We start from the raw sequence: 27,742 nt of genomic DNA on the forward strand, positions 1-27,742 counted from the left end.
GGGGATTTCTCAGGTGAGACACTTCATGTGACTCTGCTAGACCACTCCTGAGTGTGCAACGGCAGATATATCTGTACTGTTTTTATTATTTTTTATGTGTCAATGGCGCGTTACCCCCTCCCCTCCACAAGTTACAGCAGTGTAAGATGATCACACACATCATAAGCGCAGTCCGAACACCTGTAAGAGCTTTGTGTCTAACATGGACCTATGATTGGCAAAGATCCCTGCAGCGTGAGAGGCTCAGTAAGGCGATAACACCAGACAACAAGCAATGGAAAAACTAATAGGTTTCACCTCTGCTTTTTTTTAAGACACGTTGTACAGCGGCACAAGCTGTTGTACAACGTGGCTTAAAGTTAAACAAATGCTATGATGCAGACAGCTTTGACCACGTTTTAACATTTTTTATTTTCAGCCACGCTGCTGTGAAACATGTGTAAAAACATTCCCAAAACCAATAGATTTTGCAGAGACGAAACCTACTGGCTTTGCCAATGCTTTTTTGAGAAGTGTGTGAAACGTGGCTGCCTCAAGGGAACAGCCAATAGTGGTTTAGGGTAGACCTAGTCTTAACCTGTCCAACTCTAGTGCCATCTGCAGGAGGATGTTTCCTAAGCAGTTCCTTTTGGAAAAACACCCTGCAAAGTGATAAGCAACAGAATCTCAGCACAGATCCTGGCTGTCAGACACACTTATACTTTGACTTGCTATCACCAGAACATTCTATGGAAGGTAGCCTTCAAGTAAGTCCATCAGTCATCAGGGTAGTCACACAAACCCTCTGCGTACTGGGGTCAGCCTGTGCCCTCGCAGGCCTATCATGCCACCTTCTTGTTGCTAGGGGAGCCCCGCAGTTATCACTTTCCCTTAGGTGGTGCGTGGCACTGCCAACTAAAGTAGCCAACGTGACACACACACAAGTCATTCACCTTCCTAAATGTCAGTGGCTCAGTGATATACACACTGAATCTACCAGAGTTTTCAGTTTGATGTTGGGGGGTGGTAAACGTGTGAGAAACACCACAAGCCAAGCACGTCCTAATTCAAACCAACATGCTCGTGTGAGACACCGCACACAGCAACGAAAGACAAACTTACAACACACACAAATACACTCGCAAAGACACCCACCAACCACAACCAGCACATGGATATGCAAACACAAGGCCACCCACATACCATCAGCAAAGCACACACACACACAATATCGCAAAAACATATCACTCACCCTCTACTGGGCAAGCACGGGATACACAAACACTTTTCTAGCAATCAGTCACTTGCTTGCGTAAACCCCTGCGTAAATAGGCAACCTCCGTGGTGGGCATTGTTGTTTACCATTGGGTCACCTTCTGTTGCTATTCACGTTACTGCCTTTGCACACTTCAGTCTTTAGTAGTAGCTAACTCCTGCATTTTACTCCAGGGCATGATTGCTTTGAAACTAAGACACTGCATCCCACAGTGATCACAGAGAAGTCAGAGCAATATGTTTGAAAACATATTAGCCCATAATTTACAAATGGAAACATAAAGCATTTAACTAAAATCACTGCGGTTTCCAGAAAAGTGTTGTGGACGAATAATCGCGTCTTCAACAGTGTCTCGAAGCACCAAACACCTGTGCATTCCAAAGAAACCACAGCACCCAGCCGGCATCCTCGATGTTCTGAAAAAGATGTATACCGTGGAGTGTTCTCCGCCAGAAACACTCTTCGGCAGATTAGGCAGTGCCCATTACAAGTACCATGCCAGGACACATAAAACCCTTCAGAAATATTTATGATTAACAAACACAACAAGTATTACTTTACTAGGGAATGTTCTGCCATAAGAATTGCTGTGTGCTTAGTCGGTTCCAACTCCATAATCACTGTGTGCTGTGGAACAATGGCCACAGAATACCGAGGCCGAACCACACCCACAGAGCACGCGGGCACATCCGCAGATTACGTGGGTACATAACACGGGCACCGAATACTCGGGAGCAGTGAAGTTTTCTGCAGCTCGATGGCCCTTCTTTGTCATGAATGCCAATAGTAATAGTGAAGAGGGGCATACTCGGTCAAGACGTTCAGTAAACATTTTTGCTCTTGTTCCCCTTTGCTCTACTGATCCTCAAATAAAATAGTTATTCTGAAAGGTTCTTCACTGCGAAACTGAAATGTGTTGTTACCACAGCTCAGTAAAGTTACTTTCAGTTTGCTGATAGCCAATGTCACTCGCCGCTTGATAATATCCAGGCGCACTCGGACCTCTGTTTGAATACCCACAGGTACTGAGATGTCTGCACCTTACACGCTAGAAGGCATAAGAACACTGTTCATGCTCAGAGCAAGACCCAGAGCACTGCTCTTGATAGCACGGTGGCTCAGTCGAAGCTCCTCACACCGCTGCTGCCCACCCAGGGCTCCGTGCCAGCTAGTGGTTACGCTCACTCTGTACACATGACTATACACACAGGCTTCGGGGCTCCGTGCCAGCGAGTGGTTACGCTCACTCTGTACACATGACTACACACAGGCTTCGGGGCTCCGTGCCAGCGAGTGGTTACGCTCACTCTGTACACATGATTATACATACAGGCTTCAGGGCTCCGTGCCAGCAAGTGGTTACGCTCACTCTGTACACATGACTATACACACAGGCTTCAGGGCTCCGTGCCAGCGAGTGGTTACGCTCACTCTGTACACATGACTATACACAGGCTTCAGGGCTCCGTGCCAGCGAGTGGTTACGCTCACTCTGTGCACATGACTATACACACAGGCTTCAGGGCTCCGTGCCAGCGAGTGGTTACGCTCACTCTGTACACATGACTGTACACAGGCTTCAGGGCTCCGTGCCAGCGAGTGGTTACGCTCACTCTGTACACATGACTATACACACAGGCTTCGGGGCTCCGTGCCAGCGAGTGGTTACGCTCACTCTGTACACATGACTATACACAGGCTTCAGGGCTCCGTGCCAGCGAGTGGTTACGCTCACTCTGTACACATGACTATACACAGAGGCTTCAGGGCTCCGTGCCAGCTAGTGGTTACGCTCACTCTGTACACATGACTGTACACACAGGCTTCAGGGCTCCGTGCCAGCTAGTGGTTACGCTCACTCTGTACACATAACTATACACAGGCTTCAGGGCTCCGTGCCAGCTAGTGGTTACGCTCACTCTGTACACATGACTATACACACAGGCTTCAGGGCTCCGTGCCAGCGAGTGGTTACGCTCACTCTGTACACATGACTATACACAGGCTTCAGGGCTCCGTGCCAGCGAGTGGTTACGCTCACTCTGTACACATGACTGTACACAGGCTTCAGGGCTCCGTGCCAGCGAGTGGTTACGCTCACTCTGTACACATGACTGTACACAGGCTTCAGGGCTCCGTGCCAGCGAGTGGTTACGCTCACTCTGTACACATGACTACACACAGGCTTCAGGGCTCCGTGCCAGCTAGTGGTTACGCTCACTCTGTGCACATGACTATACACACAGGCTTCAGGGCTCCGTGCCAGCGAGTGGTTACGCTCACTCTGTACACATGACTGTACACAGGCTTCAGGGCTCCGTGCCAGCGAGTGGTTACGCTCACTCTGTACACATGACTATACACAGGCTTCAGGGCTCCGTGCCAGCGAGTGGTTACGCTCACTCTGTACACATGACTATACACAGGCTTCAGGGCTCCGTGCCAGCGAGTGGTTATGCTCACTCTGTACACATGACTATACACACAGGCTTCAGGCTTCAGGGCTCCGTGCCAACTAGTGGTTACGCTCACTCTGTACACATAACTATACACAGGCTTCAGGGCTCCGTGCCAGCTAGTGGTTACGCTCACTCTGTACACATGACTATACACAGGCTTCAGGGCTCCGTGCCAGCTAGTGGTTACGCTCACTCTGTACACATGACTATACACACAGGCTTCAGGGCTCCGTGCCAGCGAGTGGTTACGCTCACTCTGTACACATGACTATACACAGGCTTCAGGGCTCCGTGCCAGCGAGTGGTTACGCTCACTCTGTACACATGACTATACACAGGCTTCAGGGCTCCGTGCCAGCGAGTGGTTACGCTCACTCTGTACACATGACTGTACACAGGCTTCAGGGCTCCGTGCCAGCGAGTGGTTACGCTCACTCTGTACACATGACTACACACAGGCTTCAGGGCTCCGTGCCAGCTAGTGGTTAAGCTCACTCTGTGCACATGACTATACACACAGGCTTCAGGGCTTCAGGGCTCCGTGCCAGCTAGTGGTTACGCTCACTCTGTACACATAACTATACACAGGCTTCAGGGCTCCGTGCCAGCTAGTGGTTACGCTCACTCTGTACACATGACTATACACAGCCTTCAGGGCTCCGTGCCAGCTAGTGGTTACGCTCACTCTGTACACATGACTATACACAGGCTTCAGGGCTCCGTGCCAGCGAGTGGTTACGCTCACTCTGTACACATGACTATACACAGGCTTCAGGGCTCCGTGCCAGCGAGTGGTTACGCTCACTCTGTACACATGACTATACACAGGCTTCAGGGGTCCGTGCCAGCAAGTGGTTATGCTCACTCTGTACACATGACTATACACACAGGATTCAGGCTTCAGGGCTCCGTGCCAACTAGTGGTTACGCTCACTCTGTACACATAACTATACACAGGCTTCAGGGCTCCGTGCCAGCTAGTGGTTACGCTCACTCTGTACACATGACTATACACAGGCTTCAGGGCTCCGTGCCAGCTAGTGGTTACGCTCACTCTGTACACATGACTATACACACAGGCTTCAGGGCTCCGTGCCAGCGAGTGGTTACGCTCACTCTGTACACATGACTATACACAGGCTTCAGGGCTCCGTGCCAGCGAGTGGTTACGCTCACTCTGTACACATGACTATACACAGGCTTCAGGGCTCCGTGCCAGCGAGTGGTTACGCTCACTCTGTACACATGACTGTACACAGGCTTCAGGGCTCCGTGCCAGCGAGTGGTTACGCTCACTCTGTACACATGACTACACACAGGCTTCAGGGCTCCGTGCCAGCTAGTGGTTACGCTCACTCTGTGCACATGACTATATACACAGGCTTCAGGGCTTCAGGGCTCCGTGCCAGCTAGTGGTTACGCTCACTCTGTACACATAACTATACACAGGCTTCAGGGCTCCGTGCCAGCTAGTGGTTACGCTCACTCTGTACACATGACTATACACAGCCTTCAGGGCTCCGTGCCAGCTAGTGGTTACGCTCACTCTGTACACATGACTATACACACAGGCTTCAGGGCTCCGTGCCAGCGAGTGGTTACGCTCACTCTGTACACATGACTATACACAGGCTTCAGGGCTCCGTGCCAGCTAGTGGTTACGCTCACTCTGTACACATGACTGTACACAGGCTTCAGGGCCCCGTGCCAGCGAGTGGTTACGCTCACTCTGTACACATGACTACACACAGGCTTTGGGGCTCCGTGCCAGCGAGTGGTTACGCTCACTCTGTACACATGACTACACACAGGCTTCGGGGCTCCGTGCCAGCGAGTGGTTACGCTCACTCTGTACACATGACTATACACAGGCTTCAGGGCTCTGTGCCAGCTAGTGGTTACGCTCACGCTGTACACATGACTATACACACAGGCTTCAGGGCTCCGTGCCAGCGAGTGGTTACACTCACTCTGCACACATGACTGTACACAGGCTTCAGGGCTCCGTGCCAGCGAGTGGTTACGCACACTCTTTACACATGACTACACACAGGCTTCGGGGCTCCTTGCCAGCGACTGGTTAGGCTCACTCTGTACACATGACTATACACAGGCTTCAGGACTCCGTGCCAGCGAGTGGTTACGCTCACTCTGTACACATGACTATACACAGGCTTCAGGGCTCCGTGCCAGCTAGTGGTTACGCTCACTCTGTACACATGACTATACACACAGGCTTCGGGGCTCCGTGCCAGCGAGTGGTTACGCTCACTCTGTACACATGACTACACACAGGCTTCGGGGCTCCGTGCCAGCGAGTGGTTACGCTCACTCTGTACACATGACTATACACAGGCTTCAGGGCTCCGTGCCAGCGAGTGGTTACGCTCACTCTGTGCACATGACTATACACACAGGCTTCAGGGCTCCGTGCCAGCTAGTGGTTACGCTCACTCTGTACACATGACTGTACACAGGCTTCAGGGCTCTGTGCCAGCGAGTGGTTACGCTCACTCTGTACACATGACTATACACAGGCTTCAGGGCTCCGTGCCAGCGAGTGGTTACGCTCACTCTGTACACATGACTATACACAGGCTTCAGGGCTCCGTGCCAGCGAGTGGTTACGCTCACTCTGTACACATGACTATACACACAGGCTTCAGGGCTCCGTGCCAGCTAGTGGTTACGCTCACTCTGTACACATGACTGTACAAAGGCTTCAGGGCTCCGTGCCAGCGAGTGGTTACGCTCACTCTGTAAACATGACTATACACAGGCTTCAGGGCTCCGTGCCAGCTAGTGGTTACGCTCACTCTGTACACATGACTATACACACAGGCTTCGGGGCTCCGTGCCAGCGAGTGGTTACGCTCACTCTGTACACATGACTACACACAGGCTTCGGGGCTCCGTGCCAGCGAGTGGTTACGCTCACTCTGTACACATGACTATACACAGGCTTCAGGGCTCTGTGCCAGCGAGTGGTTACGCTCACTCTGTACACACGACTATACACACAGGCTTCGGGGCTCCGTGCCAGCGAGTGGTTACGCTCACTCTGTACACACGACTATACACACAGGCTTCGGGGCTCCGTGCCAGCGAGTGGTTACGCTCACTCTGTACACATGACTGTACACAGGCTTCGGGGCTCCGTGCCAGCGAGTGGTTACGCTCACTCTGTACACATGACTGTACACAGGCTTCTGGGCTCCGTGCCAGCGAGTGGTTACGCTCACTCTGTACACATGACTACACACAGGCTTCGGGGATCCGTGCCAGCGAGTGGTTACGCTCACTCTGTACACATGACTATACACAGGCTTCAGGGCTCCGTGCTAGCTAGTGGTTACGCTCACTCTGTACACATGACTATACACACAGGCTTCGGGGCTCCGTGCCAGCGAGTGGTTACGCTCACTCTGTACACATGACTATACACAGGCTTCAGGGCTCCGTGCCAGCGAGTGGTTACGCTCACTCTGTGCACATGACTATACACACAGGCTTCAGGGCTCCGTGCCAGCTAGTGGTTACGCTCACTCTGTACACATGACTGTACACAGGCTTCAGGGCTCTGTGCCAGCGAGTGGTTACGCTCACTCTGTACACATGACTATACACAGGCTTCAGGGCTCCGTGCCAGCGAGTGGTTACGCTCACTCTGTACACATGACTATACACAGGCTTCAGGGCTCCGTGCCAGCGAGTGGTTACGCTCACTCTGTACACATGACTATACACACAGGCTTCAGGGCTCCGTGCCAGCTAGTGGTTACGCTCACTCTGTACACATGACTGTACAAAGGCTTCAGGGCTCCGTGCCAGCGAGTGGTTACGCTCACTCTGTACACATGACTATACACAGGCTTCAGGGCTCCGTGCCAGCTAGTGGTTACGCTCACTCTGTACACATGACTATACACACAGGCTTCGGGGCTCCGTGCCAGCGAGTGGTTACGCTCACTCTGTACACATGACTACACACAGGCTTCGGGGCTCCGTGCCAGCGAGTGGTTACGCTCACTCTGTACACATGACTATACACAGGCTTCAGGGCTCTGTGCCAGCGAGTGGTTACGCTCACTCTGTACACACGACTATACACACAGGCTTCGGGGCTCCGTGCCAGCGAGTGGTTACGCTCACTCTGTACACACGACTATACACACAGGCTTCGGGGCTCCGTGCCAGCGAGTGGTTACGCTCACTCTGTACACATGACTGTACACAGGCTTCGGGGCTCCGTGCCAGCGAGTGGTTACGCTCACTCTGTACACATGACTGTACACAGGCTTCGGGGCTCCGTGCCAGCGAGTGGTTACGCTCACTCTGTACACATGACTACACACAGGCTTCGGGGATCCGTGCCAGCGAGTGGTTACGCTCACTCTGTACACATGACTATACACAGGCTTCAGGGCTCCGTGCTAGCTAGTGGTTACGCTCACTCTGTACACATGACTATACACACAGGCTTCGGGGCTCCGTGCCAGCGAGTGGTTACGCTCACTCTGTACTCATGACTATAAACACAGGCTTCAGGGCTCCGTGCCAGCTAGTGGTTACGCTCACTCTGTACACATGACTGTACACAGGCTTCGGGGCTCCGTGCCAGCAAGTGGTTACGCTCACTCTGTACACATGACTACACACAGGCTTCGGGGCTCTGTGCCAGCGAGTGGTTACGCTCACTCTGTACACATGACTATATACAGGCTTCAGGGCTCCGTGCCAGCTAGTGGTTATGCTCACTCTGTACACATGACTGTACACAGGCTTTCTCAGACTGTGCTGCCGGTGATCCACGAGCTTTAGCAGCAAAACAGACTCACACAGAGTTGGCTCCCAATTATACGAACGAGTATTAATACTCATTTACTCAGAGCTCAGCTAAGATTGATTCTGAGCTGGGATCTTCATAATACACTCAATAAGAGGCATGTTTGTAACCATTTTTATAAACCTTAAGAGGCATGTGCTTGTTAATGGCCAGAGTCATATCACCCAGAGCTATGCCATGCTAACACTTTATATAACTTGGTGATGAGCTCTTGATAATAGCAGTTTCACACAGAGATCTGCTTTTGTTTACACCAGTCTCTCAGCTCCTGTCAGTAAAGACTTTGCCTTTTTCAAGGTATATGGCATACGTACATCCCAATTCCAAGTATAAACTGCAAACTTCAGAGAAATAACTATTTTATCGTACCAAGGCATCTTGAATAGGGTGTTTGTGGCTCTGATTGAAATATGTGATGGACATGTGGATTTAGGGAATCTAGTCTCTGTGGTCCAAAGTGAACAGTTTACAGCTTGATCACATCTGCCAAGAATCCCAGAGGGCAAAGATTAAAGCTGTGGGCTGCTTGGCAGGGGCCACATGTCCACAGTGTGCAGCTGTTCACTCTGTACAGTTAGGCATGGGGAAATCGGAGCTCAGGGAATATCACATGACATTCCCAACAGATTGTGTGGAGAGATGTGCAGCTTTCCCTGCATACTACTTGGTATATTTTGAAAACAATCTGCACCTGTTCCTAGGACTACTAGTAGGTGTGCATATTTACTGCTCTCCTTTGGGAATTTAGCTCTTTCTATGAGTAGCCACGTTTACAGCATAAGGTCATATGTAAAATATTTCGACAAAATATGGTTTGTATGTGTGAACTGCTCTTGTGTGTGTGTACCTATTTTCTCCAAGATTGTTCTATGTGAATTGTTTTCATTACATACAAAAAGTTTGTGTGAAACTTTATGCATTAAACAGGCTTAGAGCCTATAATAGTAGCTACAATTCCTTTGGGGTTTACTGCTGATGGCCATAGGCCTCCAGTACCACAGATATTGTTGGTAGTTGCCACTAGCCACTATTAGCCCTCTCTTTGGCACAGACAGACCCAATGGCCGTTCTCACCTGGGCCCTAAAGACTTAAGCAGTCTAGCACCCCCTGACTCCCAAACACTGCATTAAATCTAACCCCCATTCTTCACTATCAGGTTCTTTAATATATTCCATTTGGCTATATTTTCAAAATACATGCGTCTGAGACCCTTCATGAAATATCTTTCCTTTAGTCGCTCACTCACGCAGTTCTTCGTGTTGCACCAGTTTAAACTGTTGAGAGTCACTTGTCGACCAGTCAGGATGGAGGTACCAGAAGCAGACTCCTATGCTACAGAAAAAGGGAAATATTAAATCTACTGAATCTCCAAATTAATATTAAAGCAGAGGTACTGATATGTTTTATATTTTGTAGCGCTTACGCATGCTATTTTTGAGCTTCGTGAGCACTATGGGCCAGATGTAGCAAAGGTTTTTACCCATTCTTTGTCTATGGGAAACAGTGTTCGTACATATGGCCCTATATTCCCAACTCAGATCGTCTAGACCAAGTTAAGAAATCAATTATGATAGCACTCACTATACAAATGCAGCCATTCAGTGACCCAGACAATCAGCAAGCGCTCCTACCTAAGAGTTTAGTCTTAATTTGTGGCATGGCTATTTTGTTTGTACAAGTGCCTGCAGCGCAAAACTTGACAATAGCTCAGCGTTAAACGAAAACCCCACAGCCTTCTGCTATACAATAAAATAATAGAACATGAGATAATACAGAAAAGCATTACATAATATAGAATGCCAGAATAGCGTACCAGCTAAAATAAATATATATAGCAGATAAAGTATAGCCTACAATAACATAGCTGGCAAAACGCAGCAAGTATGATAAGCTTTGAACGTTGTGAAAGTTCTAAGAGCAACAAATTAAGAGAAACAAAGGGCCTGCTTTGGAGTTCGACGAATGCGTCCTTCATTACAAACGTGGCGGAAATCCCATCCACCTTATTACAAGTGGAAAGGATACCGGCACAATGCACTTATAATGCACTTGCAATAAGGTAGAAAGGATACCCTCCATGTTTCCGAAGGGGTATCCATCCACTAAACTCCAAATCAAGCCCAAAATATCTAAGAGCCGTATTTACAAAGAGGTTGGAACACATATATTTAACTTAGGTGCCCAAATGGTCCTGCTGTGCATGTACATTCTGTTTGCATGTTCACAGAACTCTTGCAGGGGGGAATTTTACAGGGGAATGGGACAGACAGTGGGCATTTCAGAGTGGGTAGACTTGCAAATCGTAAAACTTGTTAACTTGCACATATTCACAAACCTTTCCAAATCATATTCCCACCTGGGAAAAATCTTTATCTTAGATGGGAGTGGAGTGGGAACACTGCCACAATTAGTTGGAGTTCTGGGGTAAAAGATCACCCATTGGGAAACATATTTAACCTTGGAGGAAAACGAGATAAATGTTAGCATGGGCAAATTTATACTTGAATTTGGATTCGTTGCTGGTCTCAATGGCTAAGAATTGTGGTCTTTTTAACAAATAAAGACACCTTGGATTGGATCAAGAAGTTCATTTGATTGTCAGAGAAACACCAGTCAGCCTGGGATCATCACTGTCACCACTTCACACCTGCGCTCAACAGTTTAAGTTAGAATAAAGAGTAAATGATGGAACCACCAAAGGTGAGTCCAGGGAGATGGGGGGCGGTAAATGGACACAGAGGGGAAGGAAGGGTGATGTTTATGGGGAATGAAAAGTACACAATTCAGAATATAACATTTTTAACTTCCCATATTGCAAATTGCATGACCAGGTTAGTGATATACATACATTGTATATACCAGGAACATCACCTGACAACGTTTTTGTACCAGGAAGATGCTCCTGAAACAAGGTAGGATTTGTTGTTAGCCTTGGATTGGTGAAGCTCAACATTGCTCTTCTTTGACTTCATACTGCATTTGGGAGAACAAATAGTTCTACTCTTTGTGCATGTTGCACTGCTGTTCGTTTTCTAGCTCAGCTAACTACGAGAAACGTCCTTTATCTTTTTTCACTGGGTGAGCATGGACTTCATTTCTCTGCAAAATTCAGGCATTTGTTCTTGAACCAGGTCTCCCCTGCATCAGTTGTTTTTTTACTCCATGCCTTTGTTCAAAGTGCTGCTTGCATTTTTGTTGATGCTCACATGCACTGCTTTGAATCAGATCCCTGTGTACCTGAACATGATTTTCAACACACAATAAGGGCTGTGCCATTTTGTAACGAGATAGTCTGGTTTTCTTTAAAGAAACACACTGTGCCACTCCAGTAACAGCATTGGGGGTGATACAGTATACTGTAATCATCTTCTATGGAGCTTCTTTACAGGGCATTCCATGCGAATGAGACATTTATAAACTTTCCTTTATCGTTATGTTAACTCAAACAACTTGTTAGTCCCAGGACAGTAAAGCATAATATTTGGATGTTAACGATTCAACTTACATAAAAACTCTTTCATATTATCAGATATAAATTAGGCCCATTATCAGGTGCAAAGATCTCTGGAGTATCTCCTTCCATAAAAGTAGCTCCCAAAAACTCTACGAGCATGTGTGCAAATATGACTTACTATTTTAACCTTCACTGACTTGGAGTGATAGTCTGCCAACACAAGAATACATTTCCATTCAGAACCCAACCCACTGGCTGGTCCACAATATCCAGAGTCAATGTTTACCAAGCTTTATTTTGCACTTCAGCAGAACACATAGACAGATTACAATATATATATCTCCAACTTTGTTAACGTTGGCGCAATTAAGAGAATCCAAAACTTACTTTTCAACCATCATGTCTCACCCAGGTCATCAGTAGGTGGCCCAAATCCAATTATTGGTAATGCTCCTACTCAAGGGTCCTCCATGGTCAATTCCACTAAACTGTCCCTTAGAGATTATAGAGGTATAATTTTTATCTTCTTTCAACAATCGTCATTCAGAACTCTCAACTCACTAATCACCTCTTCATCAAGTGTACACGGTTTAGGCCACCCTTTCGTCAAATACTCCTTCAAGTTTTAATGAGTTTTATCATTTCCCTGTTGATAATACAGTTAGATACGTTTACGATCAAGTCACGCAGAAGTTCTTGGCTTAACTGATTGCTGTACTTTACTGAGAGGTAGTCGAGATAAACAGTCAGCAAATACGTTGCTTAACCTAGAACATTGATTCTTAATCTTTTGAATTCTGTGGACCCCCACTTACTCAATGCTGCAACTCTGGCCCCTCCACTGAATCATTATTGGAATCCGAGGGCTCCCACTGCCATTATTGGTGGCCAGGGGCTAGAGCATAAGCTTTTTTCATATTTGAAACAAGCATTCATCAAACACATATATGGTAAAATATTTTATTTGGTTCACAAACGAATTTTAAATACATAATTTTTTTAATTTTATTAAGAAGGATAGGGCATTCCTACATTCAATTCAGGCCCACTCATCATATATACTATATTCTGTTTGATGCGCTTGCGCTGCTCCCACTACTCTATCTAAGAATATTAGCTTAATTTTTAACTTCCACTTTCAGATTCCTTTACATTAACTGAACGGTTTAATATTTTCAACATTAAATCTTGCTTCTTAATTTATACACACTTTATTAATCTATTAATATTATTAACTTTTCTAAGCAGTCGCAGACCACCTGCATAGGATTCGGAGTCCATAAGGTGATCCTGAACCACAGGTTAAGAGCCACACACTCAAAAGGTAGTCAACAGAAAAAATAATGGCCCAGATTTATGGTGGCCGAGCGCCGTTCCAGTGCCACATTAGCATCATTTTTTTATGCTAATGTGGTGTTGGAAGGGCAAAAACGCTGTGCCATATTTACAAAGTGGCGCAATGCTTGTATTTTAAATACGGCGCACACATGGTGGCGTTAGGGGGTGCTAAGGGGAGCAAGAAAATTGGCGCTGCACTAGGTGCAGTGCCACTTTCCATAAATCGGGCCTATTTTTTTTTTAGCCCAACCACCACGTGTAAATTCTGGTTGAAGAACACTCAGTTTGCTGTTGGTAGGTAAAGGCCCTGATCAGAGGCTTATGGTTAGAATATAAAATTAAAGGACTGCCTCATAAGAAGAATCTAAATGACTGATTTCTCAGAAACATGCTAAGGCCTCTGAGAGTAATTAGATTCTGAGCCATTCAATAATTGGGAGGCAAATGTGACTGCATGTTCCGTCCTATTCTTTTTTCAAGTACGTTTGGCCTCAAAACCCCTCATGCCAGCATACAGAATGTTTTTACTGCCTACTTTAAAACAGCCAAATAGGGGAGAAACAGTAGTACATTTGTTTTTTTTATCTCTGCACAATATTTTGACACTGATTGTTTAAAAAAACTTGACATTTTTATTATGAAGTGAGATAAAGGGACGAACACTGGAAAGATGTTACAATAGAATTCTGCTCTTCCTAAAAATGGCCTTGAGCTAATTTTTAGCCCTTTGGTTTGAAACTTTTCATACTTACTTTACGAGGTAATACTTAAAATTGACAACCTCTTTTGAAATGTTATTACTCAAATAGGTAACCAGTTTAACCCCAGCTTGACACTTATTGCTTTTAACTGTCATCCCTACCTCACTCAGCCTTTGCGGAAACTGCCTAAATACCACATTGTGTCTGATTAAATCCTCCTCATATATTAGGATATCCTCTTGGACACATGGTACATTAACCACACCCTTTAAAATGTGTGCGATGATGCACTGGTAGCCAGTGGCGGCCACCGCATAACGCAAGTGGAGGGGCGGGGAGAACGGAGGCGAGGTAAAAATGAAAAAAATAAAGAAAAATAATTTACCTCACCTCTGTCCCTGCTGCCTCCTGCCACCTCGCACTCCTCTTTTTCTGGTATCCCAGCATGCACTGCTGGGACACCAGCACAGGCTCCCCAGCAATCCAGGAGCTGCTTTTATGCAAAACTTTGCATGAAAGCAGCACCACGATTGGTCTTAGAGGGAGTGACTGTCACTCAGACACAGCCCTGAGGTCTGTGCAGTTTCTCCAGCCTGGCTGTGTAGACAGCCAGGCTAGAGAACCCTAAGTGTACATATGTGTTTGTCCGGCCTCAGACGGCTGGCCCAACACACATGCACACTTAGGTGCACTCTCACCTCCTCCACCCTCCAACCTCCCCTGGCCCATCCCCAACTCTCCCTGCACCTGCTGGCTGAGCCAGAAACAGACAAATAAAACTTTCTATTGTTTTATTTGTTTGCTTCTGGCACAGCGAGTGGGGCGAAGGAGCTACTCCTGCTGGTAGGTAGAAGGTGACAATTTCAAGCCCAACAGCATACAATTGAACAGGGGTGTAATGAATGAGGTGACAGGCCTGGAATCTCAATTATGTGCACCCTAGAATTAAGCTGAGGACAGGTCAGTTACAATGAAACAGATTGTGGTGCTTACCAAATTGAGAATTTAGTAATTTAGAGAGAGGGTGCCAATTCACCCATATGTTAGATTTGAAACCACAAAGGTCTACACATACATGTATTCTGCACTTTCCACCTTTATTAGTAAAGACATTTGGGGCAAGCCATTGAGAGGATTCAATTGGCTTGATGACACCTTCGCAATCCTGTTTGTTCAACCCCTCCTCTATGGTTTCATCATGACTAAAAATATATAGGGGGTGATTCTCACCCTGGCGGGCGGCGGAGGCCGCCCGCCAGAGTTCCCCCCTCCAAAATACCGCTCCGCGGTCGAAAGACCGCTGAGGGTATTTTGGGTTTTGCACTGGGCTGGCGGGCGACCGCCAAAAGGCCGCCCGCCAGCCCAGTGCAAAACACCCTTCCCACGAGGACGCCGGCTCAGAATTGAGCCGGCGGAGTGGGAAGGTGCGACGGGTGCAGTTGCACCCGTCGCAAATTTCAGTGTCTGCAAAGCAGACACTGAAATTCTTATTTGGGCCCTCTTACGGGGGCCCCTGCAGTGCCCATGCCATTGGCATGGGCACTGCAGGGGCCCCCAGGGGCCCCGCGACACCCCATACCGCCATCCTGTTCCTGGCGGGAGAACCGCCAGGAACAGGATGGCGGTATAGGGTGTCAGAATCCTCCATGGCGGCGCAGCTTGCTGCGCCGCCATGGAGGATTCATTTGGGCAGTGGAAAACTGGCGGGAGACCGCCGGTTTTCCACTTCTGACCGCGGCCGAACCGCCGCGGTCAGAATGCCCAGCGGGGCACCGCCAGCCTGTTGGCGGTGCCCCCGTCATTTTAGCCCTGGCGGTCTTGGACCGCCAGGGTTAGAATGACCCCCATAGTGTATTATATGTATACTGAGAATGACATTCCTCTTTAATTTGATGACATGCTGAAATTTTTTTGAGCTAATATGGGTAATCAGAAAAAGCACCTGCAAATTTCTTGCACACATCATCATTCCCTAAACTTTTCTTTGCTAGTAGTACACTATCTTTGGCAGTGGGCTCAACTATAATGCCAAGCTATTTTTGGTTTCTCCATCCAAGCAGGTTTAACCCATGTTCAGTCATAGAAACGTTCCCAACAGTTGTTCCAGCTCCTAGGTGGTACACATCACCAATATCCCTATGAATAGTATGGGGCCTTTCTTGAAACGCCTCCCTGCTGGGTAATAACAGGTGCTTATAGAGTGCACTCATTCTTTTATGTAAAACCTTCTTTAAAATGTTGTTGATAACAGTATACATAGTGAACGCGAGTGTTCCTAAACATTCACAGCATGGCCATCCAGTTATCTCACATTCAGATACTTGCAGCTGTTCATTACAACTTGTGACAAAAAACACCAGCATCTAATTCATGTAATATATTTATTTGCTTATTAGTATGCTCTCTGCAGACCCATTCACAATGACCTCTCCTCCTACATTTTCTACAAATGGAGACTTTAGCATAGTCTGAATTCGTTCTGCTAAGAGGCTAAAATGTCCACATCTGATGTAATTCACTTTTGAGTTTCCACTTGAATTTTTCTAATGTTCTGCATTTAAGTCTTTGGATTTACCAGATTAATCTGTTTTATCATGGTCTTTCTCTTCACAGGTAGGCTGCCACCTTCTTGCTTTAATTTTCGTTAAGACAGTGGCTGTGCTCTCAGTGCCTTTAGCTATGATGATTGCTTATTTGAGACCAGGATTAAATGGAAGCATTTTTTCCTGAATTCATACATTGTTCCTTCATCTAACTGTGTGGTCACAGGTATTTGTAGGACAGAGATCACCAAACTGTGCAGTAAAGACCTCCAAGACCAGCTGCCTAATTTGTAATGTCCTCATTTTTCCCTTAAGGCTGACCAAGAAATTTGCCGGCCTCTCTCTAATACATTTTGGGCCATATGTACCAAAGCATTTTCCCATTGACACAGAATGGGTAAAACTCTTTGATACATCTGGCCCTTTGTTCTCAAAAGTGGTCCTCACGTTTTTTAAATGTGCCTTCAAAAACATCTCCTTGTTCACTTCCACCTTCCAGACAAAAAAATCAGGTAAACTATCATAAACCTTACTCTGTGAGAAGCATTTATTAAGAAATAACACATTGCTTCCTTGAAGGCTCCTGTGGCAGTTAGATACGTTTCAAACAGCTTTTCCCACTTTCAAGAGAGACATTGGTCCCCCACTCTGAAACAAAAAAGAAAGAGGCAGTAATGGTATTTCTGCGGAGGAAGCAAGTGATGAGAAGTCAAAATTTGTTGAAGGTTATGTATAATCCTTGTCACTTAAAATATTAATTAACTGCTGTAATTCAAACATACTTAAAGCATTGAATCCTCTAAAAGTGAAAACATGGTCACATACATTTCGTGAAGTTATTTTTGTACATTCTACTTTACCACATTGCAATCTGAATGCAGAAAAGCATTACAGAGTGTGTGATTCCAGTCCACTCTTTATGAAAGGGTGGGCCCACCTCCTTGCACTGAAAATACATTGTATAAGAGACTGAGCCGGACCTCAGGTCATCAAAGGACGACATCAAGAATATCACACAGAAGGAAAGAAACTAAATTGTGAGCTGCATGTCAGGGTTCTATTATGGGCAGGACGTGCAACAGCAGGCGAGGAAAACATTCTGTCAATTACTGAAAACCTGAACTCAAGTTATTAAGTGGCGTCACACAAGTAAACAATTGCGAACACTAACAGGGGATTGGAGAATATAATGTGTGCACAGTAATAAGCTTACTGATGAGTCTCACCTACTTCACAGGAATAAATCACACGTGCAGTGGTAGTAGCATACCAAAAACAATGCTGATGATCTGACACTAACACACAGGTCGAGTTATAAATGTTGTAAATCATCTTACAGATGAGATTACATAACCGATTACCCTTACCAGAGTGAAAAAAATGTAAATTTAATAGCATTTATTGGTTTATGTGTTGTTTATTATCATTTGCTTTTAGATGTTGCCATTTACAAATATTAATAGTTTGAGGTCATGAGCATTGCATTTGGTGTGTGAGCTATTCTTTGCATAGTTATTGTGGTAGAGATGGATTGTGGCTCTAACTGCAAACTTTAGTGTTTTTTTTTTTTAATTCGTAACAATAACTGTAAGTTATGTGTGTTTTTTAGATGTATTTCCAATGTTTTTTCCTGATATTTTTTCAACAAATGTTGAGGTTTTATAACTAAAGCTAGCCACAAGGTGACTCTGCCTTTGTTCTTTTCAGTAAATGCTGTTTTATTTTGCATCATATACCATATGATGGTCATATCCCCATGAAGCTTGCACTAGATTGGTGATTTCCTCCTGGGAATCTCTAAACAGGGGCCTCGCTAGGAACCACCAAACTGCAAATGGGTCCATGAACTCAACAGCCAAATCATAATTTTTAAAAAGGGGGGTCCATTTGGCCACACTGCAGCACATGAGCCTGTGGATCAGCGTGTACTCACTCCACTCCCTAATGTTCTCTTCCACATTTTCTTCAGGATGCAGCTACCAAATCCACTCATCCTATCATTACCCTGTGATATTTGTTTTCTTATGTGGCAGAAGCCAATTGTATTGTTTGTTTGACCGCTCCCACTCTGGATATGTGAACCTGAAATTGCCAGCAGGAGAAAAACTCCCTTGGCCAGTCAGATTTAAGTATTTGAAACATTTTTGGATTTGTGGAATTCTGCGAATATGTGTTCACAGATATCCGCGGAACTGACTTCAAGGAACTCAGTCTACTAACTGTTCAGATATCTCTAAAGCCTAATCTTTTAAATACGAATTCCTCAAACTACTGAATGAATTTACATCAAACTAAGCAAAGAAACTTCCTTGAGTAATGCTCCATCATCATGCCAAATCTGATGTCATGTCGTTCAGCATTTGTTTTGTGCCAAGCAGCAAAGAATCCTATTGGAATTAAAACAAGAAACAGCACTTCTGAGACGACCCCTCTTCCCCCCTCATTTTATTTGCCCCCACTTGACAGGTCAGCATGAAACCTGTTATGCTGAATCAAAAGTAGATGTACTACTTCTTGTAAAGTTTTATGCAGATACTTTAAACGGCGCCCAAGTTATCAATAAATCAATAAATGCCTTTTCAATGCAGTTTGACTTAACCATACCTACTGTATTGCTACATCGATGGTGCTGCTTATATTTATGTAAATAATGCCTTTGTAGTTAAGGTTCACTTAGGAAATCACTTGGCCATTACGGCCCCCAAATTTTACATTTTCAGCACACCAGGTTACGTGCACCTTAGTCAAAAGGGTCGTAAATTAAAAAGGGCTAAAATAGGCAACTTCCTGCATGATGAACTAAAAAAGGTCAAGTGAAATTTTACTAGATTTTGACGGAATTTAGTGAGTGGTTGTATTCTATGTCTTTTCTCGGTTTTCTGATTTCGGTTTAGCTATTTTTTGATTTATTAAGCAAAAGAAATGTATCCAGTGCATCTGCAGCTGTGCTATAAATGTTCATGATCACCGGAAATTACAGTTACTACTTTTGTGAACATTTATAATAGTATGCATATATTAGACACATGTGAACTGGACACTTACCCCCTCCAAAAGTGCTGGAACACTGACAGAAACATAAAAAGCATTGGCAAAACCAATAGGTCTCGCTTATCCAAGAGCTGTTGGCCTCGCCAATGTGTTTTAGCCATGTTGTTCACCAGCTTGGCTGTTGACCAGCATGGATAAAAGTTATTGGCGTAGAATGTTGCACAGTATAGTGGCATAGAGTGCAGTGGCATTGTATTCAGAGGCTTACAATGCAGGATCGTAGAATACAGTGACATAGATTAGAGTGGTGCATGTAATGCACATTGGTGCAGAGTGGAGTGGTAAAGAGTGGAGCAGTGAAGAGTGGGGTGGCACAGTGGAGTGGCATAGAGTAGAGTGCCGCAGAGTAGATTAGAGTGGTGTAGAGTGCAGTGGCATAGAGTAGAGTAAAGTGGCATAGAGTGGTGTAGAGTGAAGTGGCAGAGTGAAGTGGCATAGAGTTGAGTGATGCAGAGGGCAATGGTGCAGAGTAGAGTCGAGTAACATAGAGTGCAGTGGTATATAGTGCAGAGAAGAGTCGAGTGACAGAGTGCAGTGGCCTAGAGTGGTGCAGAGTAGAGTAGCACAGAGTGGTGCAGAGTAGTGTGTAGTGCTGTGGAGTGCAGTGGTATAGAGTGCAGTGGTTTAGAGTGGAGTAGTGCAGAGTTCAGTGGCAGAGAGTGCAGTGTTGCAGAGTGAAGTGTCAAAGGGCAGTGGTGTAGAGTGGAGTAGAGTGGCATAAAGAGGATTGACAAAGAGTACAGTGATGCAGAGTAGAGTTCAGTGGAATAGAATGCATTGTCAGAGTGCAGTTGTGTAGAGTGCATTGGTGTAGAGTGCAGTGATAAAGAGTAGAGTGGTGTAGAGTGCAGTGGCATAGGGTGGACTGGCGCAGGGGGGATGAGAGTGGTGTAGAGTGCAGTGGCATAGAGAAGATTGTTGTAGACTAGAGTGAAGTGGCATAGAGTGGAGTGGTGCAGGGTAGTGCAGTAGCATATAGTGGCATAGAGCGTAATGGTGTAGAATATAGTGGTGTGTAGTGCAGTGGCATAGAGTACATTGGTACAGGGTAGATTAGAGTGGCGTACAATGTATTGGCGTACAGTGCAGGGGCATACAGTTGGGTGTTACAGAGTAAAGTGCATTGGCATAGAGTATATTGGCATAGAGTGCAGTGTTGCGGAGTGGCATAGAGTACAGTAGCATAGAGTGAAGTTGTGTAGCGCATATTGGTATGCCCTATACTGAAGTGGTATAGAGTGTAGTTGTGAAGAGTGCAGTGGTGCACAGTAGAGTGGCAAAGGGTGCATTGGCATAGAATAGGGTGGTACAGGGTAGAGTAGAGAGGCGTGGAGTGTTGTGGCATATAGTGGAGTGGTGCAGACTGCAGTGGTGTGGAGTGGTGTAATGTGAAGTGGTGCAGAGTAGAGTACAGTGTTGGGGAGTATGCAGACTAGAGTGCAGTGGCGTAGAGTGGAGTATTCATGGTGTGGTAGCACACTGCCATTACAGACAACATATTTTAAATTAAAATGACTATTACATTTGCAGAGACATACAGCCTTACTAATACAACTATACAGTGCACCTAGTTTACTGATACGTTTTTATCATATTATGGTATGTGTTTCCAACACACTTCAGAAATAACAAAAATGTGCTTCATTTGTGCAATCCTAATTATTATATATCCTGGATAGTTACACAGACCATTTAAATGTTGTCAGCTGCTAGAAAAAACTCTTTCCTAACCCCATTATCCAGCAAGATTGTCACATAAAACCTCTCACTTTGAAGTCGAGAAAGAAAAGTAAATAAGCGCCCTTGGAAGACAGCGTCTTACATTTGAATGCACAGCAAATGTGATGAGATAATAACAGGATTTAAATACTGTTAACAGAAAGTGAGTTAGTGGAAAAATACAGAAACAAGATTTGGGCAATAGGAGGGAAAAATTGAACCTGGAGAGCCTAAACCAAATAAAGCCAGCAAATGGAAAACTAGAAAGTGTGAGTTACAAACCACAAAGCATAAAGTACTCCTCAAGCGGAATGCATTTCTGGGTCATCCATGGACAAATCCCTTTATTTGTTGTTTGTGCATCTCCTAACCTGTTCTATTTTCTTCTTTTTTACATTGGTTGTCTATATGTTTGCAGCACTCTGACAAAAGATTTTCATGCATGTTGGCTGTTCTCTTACTTTCTATTTCAGTGGCAGGAGACCCGCATTCCCCTGGCAATTGAGTCCACGCATCAAACGTACCAGGCCTGCACCTCAAAGTACCGTAACACCACCATCGAACTGTGGAGCCATCCTGTTGACCGGAAGGCCGCACAGCATCTCTTCCTGGATCTCTCTTTTGCTGTGGAAAAGGAAGGAGGGTGTGAAGTCGGTGTTCATGGTCAGGCATCAGAGCCGAGCCTTAGCATCCACCTTACCGAAACACAGCCTAAGCTACTGAGAATTAAGCGGAAAGCCCCAGACCAAACAGTATCCATTACACTCACAAGACGCTTCCCTGGGGAATATTTGTGTAAGAACATTGATTGGCCTAAGATACGGGACTGGCTAAATTCTGTGACCCAGCTGCCTCTGGGACTGGTGACAAAACCACACTTTTACCTGGGTTTCACATATACTGGGCCTTGTTTTTTTCTGGCTTCTGCTCGCATATATTACCGCCAGTGCCGACCTGAGGTGGCTGGACTGGCATACTACCCACTGGCACCTGGTGGCTCTGAGGAAGTGATCGGGAGTTGCGTGGAGAATTCAGCAACTGCGGGGAAGCTAGGGCGCCTGTGCAGAGAAGATGGACAGTGGGAGGCCCCACAAAAGATGTGCATGTGCCTGGAGGGATTCGAACATCGGGAGGAGACCTGTGCAGGTAAGCATTACAGTCAATGTTGATTTACTTTTTTAACCCTACTTATTCATCCTTTTAACAGTCTGTACCCAGTTGTATGCAGAATATCAGGGACAAAGATACTGACCTGCCAAAATATTGTAGCCAAACTATCTGCTAACACTAAATGGTATAGGTAAGGATATAAAGGTTAAATATAGACTTACAAAACTCAATTCTGTATATGTGTGTATCACCAAGGCACATAGATGTGGAGTTAGGAATGGTAAATCTATACTTAACTATCTATACTCCAACCTACACTTACCTTCATGATACTGTGGTAATTTATATTATGGCAGGTCCATATTAAAAGTTTGATATTTATCTGATAGAAAACTACTCGCTTCAGGAGGTGCTGCCACTAATAGTGTATGTGGGAACTGATCATTGTTTGTGAATTTCACTGCAGAAGGGGCTGCTTGAAATGTTGTAGAAGCACTAGTCCAGTGAATCTTAACCTGTGGTCCACGACACCTACTCGGGGGGTGTTTAGAAAATTAAATAATATTAGAAAATTAGTAAGTCCTACAAGCATGAAAAAGCAAATCTTAAAATAAACACGTTTTAATATCATGCTGTTAAATGTTTTGGAATTTGAAAATGGAGGCAAAAATGTAGTTGGTATCCTTATCTTGATTCATGGGAGCAGGGCCGGCTTTAGCGCTGATGGCGCCCTCTGCGACAGTCTATTTTGGCGCCCTCCCCACCCCATGACCACCTCCTCGGATTCACTCACTACCACCTGAAGAATGTGCCCCTCATCTCTCCATAGCCTCCCTTTCACACACATTCATTTGTTTTAAAGGGCTTGTAAAGGCTGGCTTTTCTAATCCATTCAGCTATCCACATAAAATAAAGTTCTGTTCTTTGCAGCAGGCATAATAACCCTCAACGCTACTTTATGGCGAGACAAAGCTGCCCCTAAACAAAACACCCATCTCTGTCCCCAGCAGGAACATTAATCACAAGGATTATCTTGTCATTTTAAGTGGTTCCTGAAATTTGAATGCACAAGGAATTTTTCATCAAGTGCTTTTAAATCGCAAGTTTCTAAGTTATTGCTAAAAACAACGATCCCCAGCCGCACTGCTCACACTGCCCTAAAGCCGGCCCTGCATGGGGGCATCACAAGTACAGCAAAAGGAATCTACTGTGGAGGACTGGTGGCCTCATTTGAAGCACTGGTATACACCAACAAAAAGAGAGCATGTGTTTGGAGCAAAAAAGACAAAATAACTAGCTCGCATCCAGCATATCGCTTCATTTTCTAGAAATCAAACCAACTTTTGAAACGCTCTTAACTTACAAGTAAAACTAAAAGGACGATTTTTGCATATGTTTTATTTTTGTTAAATAAAAACATGTAATAATTTGTGTACTTGCTTGACACATCATTGTTTCTGTTTTCTGTGTAGCATTTTGAGGTTCAAAAAATAGAAATTGCTTAGATGGGGTCCCCGGCTCGCAGTTGTTATTTAGTGAGGTCCACACAAGACAACTGCTGCACTAGTCTTTCAAGTGACCACTGCGCACGCAGTCCTAGCCGTCCCAGTAAAAGTCTCTGTACAGAATGTTTTAGGAGAGCTGATTGCTAAAGATCCACTGAGGGGAAATGTTATGCAGGCCTCTGACTGAACAAACCTGCATCCTATGTGTTTAATGCTCTTTTGCAGCCTGCAAAATTGGCTTCTTTAAGCCTGAGCCAGGAAATGCACCCTGCAAGAAGTGCCCATCTAACAGTCACAGCGAAAGTGAGGGCTCACTGCATTGTCCCTGTCTCGAAGGCTTTTATCGGCCTGATTCCAATGACTCTTATGTAAACTGCATCAGTAAGTAAAAATCATAGGTAAGAAATAGAAAACACATGTTTTGCTCCTTAACATATTGCCTACTTGTTTAACTATGTTTTACTTATAGATGTTGTTATTTATAAGTATAAATATTGCATTAAGTGTATGACCTATTGATTGCATGGTTTTTGTGCGGGTTATGGATTGTGGTTCTAAATTTAACGTGTGCATCTCAGTATCTTTTTGATTTTAATTCATCACAATAAATGCACTTCATCTGTGGTTTTTAGATGAATTGCTGATGCTTTTAAACACACGTTGAGGTGTAACCAAAGCTAAACATAACTTCAATCTAACCTTTGTTGCTTCTGTATTTGTTGAAATGTTTTTCATTGAACAGCTTATTACCACTATAACAAAATGTGAACAACAATCTCACCTAGCCTGGGCGCTGCGGCGAGAAACCATTACAGGAGTACATGTCAACCATCATGTGATTACTCAGAGTTGAGCCGCTTCAAAATAGAGGGGGACATTAGGACTTGCCAAACCTCCTTCCGTTTAGGGGAGGGTCAGGATTTCATTAGAGAGGCGGGCTCTGTGCTTTTGCCATATGAAGGTAGTGAACATGGAACCCAGGGAAATAAAGAACTGCCCTTCGACTTCTACAGGAAGTTCCTGAAAGAGATATAACATTTATGGCAGAACCATAACTTTTAGAGGGTTAAGTGGGGCCAGTTTCTTAGCCTCTTGCATGCGTTGGACAACTGGGAGCCGTCCAGCTCTGCAGTGCTCGTGTGCGTCGGACAGCTCCCAGCCATACTCATTAACGAGCCAAGAAATCCCTCTGGTGCAGGCACCGGAGGTATTTCCTACTGCAAAAAACACCCTCAGGAGGTGGGGAACAGCTTTCCCACCTCCCAATGCTTTTTTTGGTTTTCAGTGAAATGCCAATCAGTGCGTGCGGGCCACTGGCATCATTTTTCTGAAAACAAAAGTGAATTGAGCTGATGGGCTTATTTCACTTTCTCTACATTGGTGTTTGTGGGGCTATCTCAGCCACCCGATCACCAATCCAGATGGGAGGGGTATCATTGGAAAGGGGAGAATCTGGGTGTCTGGTGTTCAAAACTGTATGGGTCAGCTAGGTTTTTCTAGGTGCTAGTTGAGCTAGGGGCCAAAATCCACAGCTAGGCACATTGCAAAAAAAGGGTCAGTTAAAAGTGGAATAATGTGCTGGGTCCATGTTGCGTTTTGGGCCATTTCCTGTTGTGGGCACTCGGCATACCCACACAAGTGAGGTACCATTTTTATCTGGGGACTTGGGGGATACAGAATAGTAGAACAAGTGTTATTACCAATTGTCCTCAGAATTTACGACTTCCAAATGTAAGACAGTGTGTAAGAAAAACGTCATTTTGAGAAATGCCCTCTAATTCACATGCTCGCATGGGTACCCCCAAATTCAGAGATGTGCAAATAACCACTGCTCCTAAACTCCAAATCCTGTGCCCATTTTGGAAATACATAGGGTTCCTTGATACCTATATTTCACTCTTGATATTTTACCAAATAAATTGATGTATACCCAATACACAATGAAAAACCATTGGAAGGTGCAGATCAATTATTGGTTCTGGGTATCATGGGTTCTTGGAGAACCTAAAAGCCCTAATATCTCTGCAACCTGAAGGGTCCATTATTGCTTTAAAAAATGTGCTAAACTTAGAAAAAGTTACAGGTGAAAGCTTACACACAAATGGCTGTTTTTTTTTATTTACAGTGTTATTTTCTATTGGAAAACCTTGAAGAATCTACACAAATGTCCCCTTGCTGAACTGAATTCAAAATTAAGTCTACTTTCAGAAATGTATAGCTTTCCAGGAACCTTTATCAGTTTCACACCCATTTTTGTCACTAAGGAGAAGGAAGTTGAAAGCACAAAAGGTAGGGAAAATAGGATATGTCCCAGTAAAATGCCAAAACTGTGTTAAAATAAAATTGTTTTCTGATCCTAGTCCTCATGTTCCTGAAAGCTGGGATGATGGTGATTTTAGCACCTCAAACCCTTTGTTGGTGGTATTTGCAGAGAAAAATCCAGATGCTTTCTTCTGCAGCACTTTTTCCCCTTTTTGTCAAAAAACATCAAATGTAGCTTTATTTTGGCTCATTTCTCGGTCCCCTCCAGGGGAATTTACAAACCCTGCATACCTTTAGAATCCCCAGGATGTTGGAAAAAAAGGATGCAAATTTTGCTTGGATAGCTTACGTGGACAAAAAAGTATGGGGCCTAAGCACAAACTATCTGAAATCCCTCCATCTCACCAATCGGAATCGGATTGAGTGGGAAAGATTTATTACGATTAACCGTAAATGTTGCCACCAGTTATTATTCCCGGAGCTCTGTCGGCAGGGCCGTTAGCAATGTTTGAGGGGAGGTTAAGGTTCGGAGGACGATGTCTGCAAGTAATGACATTTTGTGATTGACCAACCCTAGGGGAATTCCCTGGAAGCGAGGAGAAGCCTGTATTCTGTCTGCCAAGGGATCGATCCTTAGGGCAAATAAAAGGGAGGAAGGAGGCACCCCTGTTGTGTGCCCCATTCCAGCAAGAAGTAGTTAGAGACTGTACCATTAATGAGGACTCCCAAGAGAGGGTGGCATAATTGGCATGAATCTGTGTAATGGATGTATCCCCTAAACCAAATTGTTGCAGTGTGTGAAAAAGGAAGGGCCATTCCACCCGATCAAATGCCTCCTCAGTGTCAAATGTCAATCGGACTACAGGTATCTTTTTCTTGGTGGCGTTTTTTTATTAAATGGACAACTCAACTACTTATCATGTGTCTGTCGCCCTTCAATGAAACCAGACTGGTCTGAGTGGATCAGATCTAGCATGCCATCTTCCAGTCTATTAACTAGCTATTTTAGTGTACAGCTTTGCATCGAGATTTAACAGTGCGATTGGCCAATATGACGGACATTTACTAGGGTCTTTCCCCGGCTTTGGAATTACCATCATGAGGGCTTCCCTCATGAAAGGGATTACAGCTCGCATCTCTGCAAAGGAGTGAAAGAGAGTGGTAAGGTGAGGAGTAAGATCAGAAGCACAGGATTTATAGAACTGGGCCATAAACCAATCCGTTCCTGGGGATTTGTGTAGTTTTAGGGAGTCAGTCACTTCCTGGACCTCATCTGCTTGAATGGCCTTGTCTAGGAATTCCTGTTGGGCTGGTGATATTTTAAGAAGCGTGTTGTCAGCCAAATATTCGAGTTGCGAGTGGGTGTTCACTGGATCTCTTGCAATAAGGTCTTATAAAAATTTCGAAAGGTCCCTGCCTTCCACTCCTCCATATAAGTCAAATCCCCATTTGATTCCTAAATTGGGCCTCTATAGTCTTTTTCCTATTTTGTCCTTAA

General features: G+C 45.1%; 1 protein-coding gene across 1 annotated transcript in view; it reads left to right on the forward strand.

Moving 5' to 3' along the window:
• The window catches only part of LOC138259928 (ephrin type-A receptor 4-like), a 204,999-nt gene that overhangs the window by 111,263 nt on the left and 65,994 nt on the right, over positions 1–27,742 (forward strand). Inside the window, exons 3-4 of the mRNA XM_069207916.1 lie at positions 21,841–22,513; positions 24,208–24,363. Coding sequence (XP_069064017.1) covers positions 21,841–22,513; positions 24,208–24,363 — 829 coding nt within the window. The remainder of the gene's footprint in view (positions 1–21,840; positions 22,514–24,207; positions 24,364–27,742) is intronic.

The sequence above is a fragment of the Pleurodeles waltl genome, chromosome 9, assembly GCF_031143425.1.
Source record: "Pleurodeles waltl isolate 20211129_DDA chromosome 9, aPleWal1.hap1.20221129, whole genome shotgun sequence".
NCBI lineage: Eukaryota > Metazoa > Chordata > Amphibia > Caudata > Salamandridae > Pleurodeles > Pleurodeles waltl.